The sequence below is a fragment of the Fukomys damarensis genome, unplaced genomic scaffold (genome assembly GCF_012274545.1).
Source record: "Fukomys damarensis isolate Sample0158 unplaced genomic scaffold, DMR_v1.0_HiC HiC_scaffold_23, whole genome shotgun sequence".
In the NCBI taxonomy this organism is placed as follows: Eukaryota; Metazoa; Chordata; class Mammalia; order Rodentia; family Bathyergidae; genus Fukomys; species Fukomys damarensis.
In genome coordinates, this window is record NW_022900935.1 from 61,492,866 (window position 1) to 61,498,470 (window position 5,605).

At 54.0% G+C, this 5,605-nt stretch overlaps 1 protein-coding gene and 1 long non-coding RNA gene across 2 annotated transcripts in view; one reads left to right on the forward strand and one right to left on the reverse strand.

The window, feature by feature from the left end:
* Positions 1-5,605, forward strand: part of CUNH17orf99 (chromosome unknown C17orf99 homolog) — a 7,782-nt gene that overhangs the window by 818 nt on the left and 1,359 nt on the right. Inside the window, exon 2 of the mRNA XM_033767820.1 lies at positions 4,852-5,139. Within this exon, the coding sequence (XP_033623711.1) occupies positions 4,852-5,139 (288 nt within the window). The remainder of the gene's footprint in view (positions 1-4,851; positions 5,140-5,605) is intronic.
* LOC104858351 lies at positions 465-5,462 on the reverse strand. Its single transcript, XR_779117.3, has 3 exons — positions 4,608-5,462; positions 2,532-2,620; positions 465-1,083 (listed from the first exon to the last, which is right to left on the reverse strand). It is a non-coding gene; the product is annotated as an uncharacterized LOC104858351 (long non-coding RNA).

Here is a 5,605-nt window from a genome sequence, read left to right on the forward strand (position 1 = left end):
GGCGACGCACAGCACTGTCCAGCAGTGTCTCAAACCTGAAAGAGCAGCGGGTGGAGATGGGGCAGAGAGAAAAGAAGGACGCCAAGACAAGAGTCTGATCAAGGCGACGTTTATTGCAGGCAGGCATCAGCCTTTAAAAGGAAAAGACCGAACTATTATAGGCTAGGATTACCATAGTAACCTCAACACCCGCTCCACGGGAACGAGGGTTCACACGGGAAAGAGAAAGCAGGCTCAAGAAAAACAAATTAACAACACTTGCAACTAATAATCATGATTCCCACAATAGGTGGAGGAACTTAACAAAATGGAGTTACAACACCTGACTCCCACAGAGCTTTGGCTGTCGGAGTTTCTCCCGTGCAGGGTCAAAAACAAGTTTAAGACGTGCAGTCCTTAAAAAGGAACAAATGTTAAATGCTAATTAGGAACATCCTGACCACACATTGTGTCAATGCCTTGATTATAAAGAAAGAAGTTATCTTTCAAAAAGCCAGTGGGCCATGACTGGCTTCCCACATGAGACAGTGGAGATCTCTAGGGTCCAGCATGGGAAGCATCAGCTCTCTCTCCCCATAAATCGCACAGGTTGGTGCAGAGCCAGGGAGGAGGGGACCCCAGGGAAGGGCCTCCTCTGAGCTCCAACGCTCTGCCCCTCCCCCACTCCTCCCTCGTGGCCACCTCCAGCCTGCATCTGCTGGGGTGGACACTGCTGGTCACCACTCTGTCTCATCCCCGGGTCCCTGAGCACCCCCCTCCGTTCTGCTTCCGGACGGGTCGCGGGTAGTGGCGACGCACGTCTCACTCGAATGGGGCAGAAGCTGAACTATCATTTCCTCATTTGCCATAAAAACAAGCCCATTGTTGGTGTCGCAGCTAAAAAAAGGAGCAGGCGGCTGAGTCTCAGGAAAGTACCTGGGGAGGGTCAGTTAGGCCTCCCTGTCGGCTCAGCCCCTGACTTCTTAGGTTTGTGCTGACTGCGTCCTGTGTGCAACTAAACGCTGAGAGACGGCTGCTCCAGGATGCATTCATTCATTCCAAATGCACTCGCGAGCCTGTTCGGTGGGCGGCGCTGTTGCAGCTCTGGGGAGGAGGAGAGGAGAGGAGAGGAGAGGAAGCCCTCGCTCTGTTCCAGTGGGGCTAGGGGCAGAGCAGAAAAGCAGCGCCTTCTGCAGCACGTGGGGGCTCATTGTGATGAGGAGAGAGCCTGGGCTTCTACGGGCTGACAGTATGGCGGAGATGGGACGGGACCCAAGTACAGCCACAGCCACAGCGGGCCTCCTGGGAGGGTGGGCTAAGTAAAACACAGCCTGCCAGGTGGTGCTCCGCAGCTGGGAGGCTGGGCACGGGCTCTGGGATGAGTGCAGGGGCCAGGACAGAGGAGAAAAGGCCTCTGGGCAGGTGCCTTTTGCTTTTTTGTTCTAACAGTCCTGGGAATTGAACCCTGGGCCTTTGCGCTGAGCTACATCCCCAGCATTTTTTCATTTTGAGACAGATCTCGCTAAGTCCCTAAATTCCCCAGGCTGGCCTTGAGCAGCTCTCCTGCCTCAGCCCCTCAGAGTGCTAGGATTACAGCCCAGGTTTCTCAGAGTGAGGTCCAAGGTGACACAGGATCAGTTGGAGGGGCGTTTGGGAGTCACCCCACACACACACACACAGGAGCACAGTTTGGCCTGTGCTCTCACAGCACTGGAGGCCAGAGGTCCGAAATCCAGGTGTCTGCGGGCTTCCCCGTGGAGGTTGAGCCGGAAACTCTCCCCGTGCTCTCGCCTGCTGCTCACCTGCAAGTCCTCACCGGTCTGCACCTCCCAACCTGTTGGGCGGCCCCTCCCTAACCCAGCGCGGATTCCTGGCGTTAAGCAAATCACTGAACTTGATGGCATCTGTGGACGCGCTGTTCTCGGTCCTAATGGGGCCCACACAGAAGGGCTCGGGGTGGGGGGGACACACTGACCATAATATCTCTTTGGAGACGCATTCACTCCAGATAGGTGCGCTGCTTGCTCAAAATTACGCCCTTGTGCCCCACACTGCACCAAGGAACCGCAGTCTCTTAAGACTGGGACTTCAGCTCCCAGTTATCCCAGAGAAAAGCTGGCAGAGGTGCAATCAATTCTAGGGCCTCTGAGCCAGGCTGGACTCACACACGGCCTGGGGCCTGGGTGTGCGCCCTGGTAGGCGTAGGCCCTCGGCAGCTTCCTGCTTCCCTTTGCTTTTTTTTTTTTTTTTTTTTTTTTTTTTTTTTTGGGCGTTGAGGCTCAAAACCAAGGCCTTGTGCAAGCACTCTGCCATTGAGCTACATCCCTGGCCTTTTCTTTTTGAGACAGGGTCTCACTAAATTTCCCAGGCTGGCTTGAACTTGCAGTGCTCCTGCTTCAGCCTCCCCAGTAGCTGGGATTATAGGTGTGTATCACTGTTTTCAGTTTATTATTATAATTATTTTAAATTTTGGTTTTTTGAGACAGGGTCTTTCTATGTAGTTCAGGCTGGCCTTGAACTCTCTCTGTAGCCCAGGCTGGGCTCAAACTTACAGCGATCCTCCTGCCTCAGCCTCTTGAGTGCTGGGATTACAGGCATGTGCCACCACAATGGGTCACTGCTTTCAGTTAAAATCCATAACCTAAAGAATGAAAAGGAAAAAAAGGTACAAGTCGTTTTAGAATAAAAAGTGAATGCTCTTTTGCTGTTGCAAACTGCAACTTATAGAAGGCTCCATTCTGTACACATGAGCAAATCAAGTTTCTATTCAGTCACTGAAATGGAAGGGAAGTTTTCTCTTTGCGCTTCTATAAATTGAGATCATTTTCCTTCGTGAAGAGAGCAAAGAGCCAAGTGTAACCACACAGTGGCCCAACCCCGACATTCCCCAGGGGAGCAGACTCTGGCCCTGAGATGAGACCATCTCTTTGACCCTCAGGAGACCATCTTTGGGATCCTCCTGCCTCAGTCTCCTGAGTGCTGGGATTATAGGCATGTGTTCCTACTATGCCGGCTACACTTTATTTCGAGACAGGGTATTGCCTAGTCCCTAAACTGCCCAGGCTTGAACTTGCAGTCTTCCTGCTTCAGTCTCCTAGAATACTGGGATTATACAAGTTTACCATCATACCTGGCCACACTATTCTTGAAAAGTACACAGACACCCAGTGGTAACACACCCCTCTGCTCTCACCTCCCATTCAGAAGGTGACTTTGCTTAGCCCTGACTTCTGTCCTGGGGGTTCAGGAAGGGCAGCATGAGGCCCAACAGGAGGATGGTAGGATGTTTCTCTGTCAAGGTCAACAAAACAGCAAAATCTTATGTGAGCAGATCCCGGGCTGGGACAGGCCTCCCAGTCTGGGCAGGAGGGAGCTTAGGGCAACCTGAGCATGCCAGCCTCCTGCTGACATCTCACTACTCTTCACAACCTGCTAGGAGGCCGGGGATATGGCTCAGTGGCACTGCGCCTGCCTGCCAAGCGCAAGGTCCTAAATTCAATCCCAGGTACCAGGAAACAAAACAAAACAAAACCTTGCTTCCTTGAAGTTGCCTCTTCTCCCCGCCCAGCCCACCCTCTGGGCTCCCCTGAAGTGCCTCTCGTGAGGCCTGGTCAGACCCTCTGCCCCTGCCCTCTCACTGTCCCCTGTAGCCAGGTGTTCACTGCTGTCACTCCTGCGTCCCCAGGCCTGTGGCCGGGCTGGGATGATGGGGCCTCTGAGCTTGGAGAGGCCCCGGCCCGGAGCCAGAGGGAAAGGCAAGTCTGAATGGAAGCCGCCCCAGGGGGTCCCTGTCCGTCCACACCAGAGGGACCCATCCCTGAAGGTGCCACCAACTTGGGTGTTCGCTGGGAGAACCTGGACCACTGCGCCCAGCGAGGGCACCGAGCGGGCCACTGCCTTGGAGCTCATTGAGTTATTCAGCCAAGAAGTGCCCCTCTCAGCTGAGACACAGTATATGGGGCACGGCACATGCCTGACCCCTTGCAGTTGGCAGTGGGCAAGGCTGGCTGTCCAGAGGGCAGACCAGGGTCCTGGCTCTCCTTGCCTGTGTCCTTGCCTTGGCACACTTTCATGCCTACCTGCTCACATCCACCTCTCACAGAATTCTTTTTTTTTAGTACTGGCAGTTAAGCCTAGGGCTTTTCCACTGAGCTACATCCTCACACCCTACTCTCTTAATTTTGAGTCAGGGTCTTGCTAAGTACTAGGTTGCCCAAGCTGGGCTCTAACTTGGCAATCTTCCTGCCTCAGCCTCCCGGAGTTCTTTTTTTTTTTTGATACAGGGGTTCAAACTCAGGACCCTGTGCTTGTGCTTGCACCACTGAGCTAAATTCCCAGCCACTCCCAGAGTTCTTGGATTGCAGGCCTGTACCATCACACCCAGCTCTCATGGAATCTTATATTCCAGGCAGAAAAGGCCTGACCGTAGGCGACAGCATTCTGTTTGATTTGGTTTGTTTGCAGCACTGGGTATTGAAACCTCTGCACTGAGCTACCTAGACCTTTTTATTTATTTTTTTAATTTTGAAATAGGTACTTGTTAAATCACTAGGCTGGGCTCCAATTTGCAGTCCTCCTGCATCAGCCTCCCAGACTGCCGGGATCACAGGCGCGAGTCACCACCATACCTGGCTTCCACAAGCTGATGAGGGGTCAGGCTGTCTCCAACTTGCTTCCAGTTTGTTGGCCGTGTGCGCACCTTCTCACTTGTGTCTGCAGAGCCCATTTTCTTGCTGTGTGTCTAGTCGCGGAGTTGCCACGTCTGGTGCTAAGTCTTCATTTCACTTTGAGGAACTGCTAAACCAGTATTTTCTCGAGATGCTTGAGTGATCTCGGTTTCTTTCTTCCCGTTCCATCTGTCTCGCCCCCTAGACATCTCCATGACCTACAAAGTCCTGAAGGTCTACCCCCAAAGTCGCCACATCCTCCTAACGTGCCACGCGCCCCGGGTTCTTCCACCCATCACCTACGTCCTCTTCGCCAGCCAGGGCATCCAAATGGCCAAGAAGGTGGTGCACACTCAGCAGCCGGCCTCCTTCACCCTCAATGTCACGCTCAAGTCCAGCCCAGACCTGCTCACCTACTCCTGCCAGGCGGCCTCCCCCGCCGGCGTGCACGGGAGCAGCGCCCCACTGCGGCTGTACTGGGAGCTGTGGGCCAGTGAGTGCAGGCCGGGAGCCTGGGCGGGACTGGGGCCCAGAGGGCCAGGGCAGAAGTGAGGATGGAGGCCTCCAGGCTGCCGTTGGTACCACAGGGCAGGTGCAGTGAGACCCCCAGGGAAGAGGCTTAGGGCAGAGAGGCCAGAAGGTGGAGGATGCAGCAGGGAGGCTGCACTTCGGGCTGAGAAGCCAGGAGCCCATCTCAGCTATCTCAGTGGATGTCGCAGCTGTGGACGCTGAAGCTCTTAGAGGCCCAGGAAGTTGCCCCAGACCAAGGCTGGCTTCAAACCCCACTCTGCCATCAGGCATGGTGGCGAACTCCTGTAATCCCAGCATTCAGGAGGCTGAGGCAGGAGGACTGCTGTGAATTCAAGGCCAGTCTAAGATACATAGCAAGTTCAGAGTCAGCCTCAACTACACAGAAAGACCCTGCCTCAAAAAAAAAAAAAAAAAAAAAAAAAAAACCC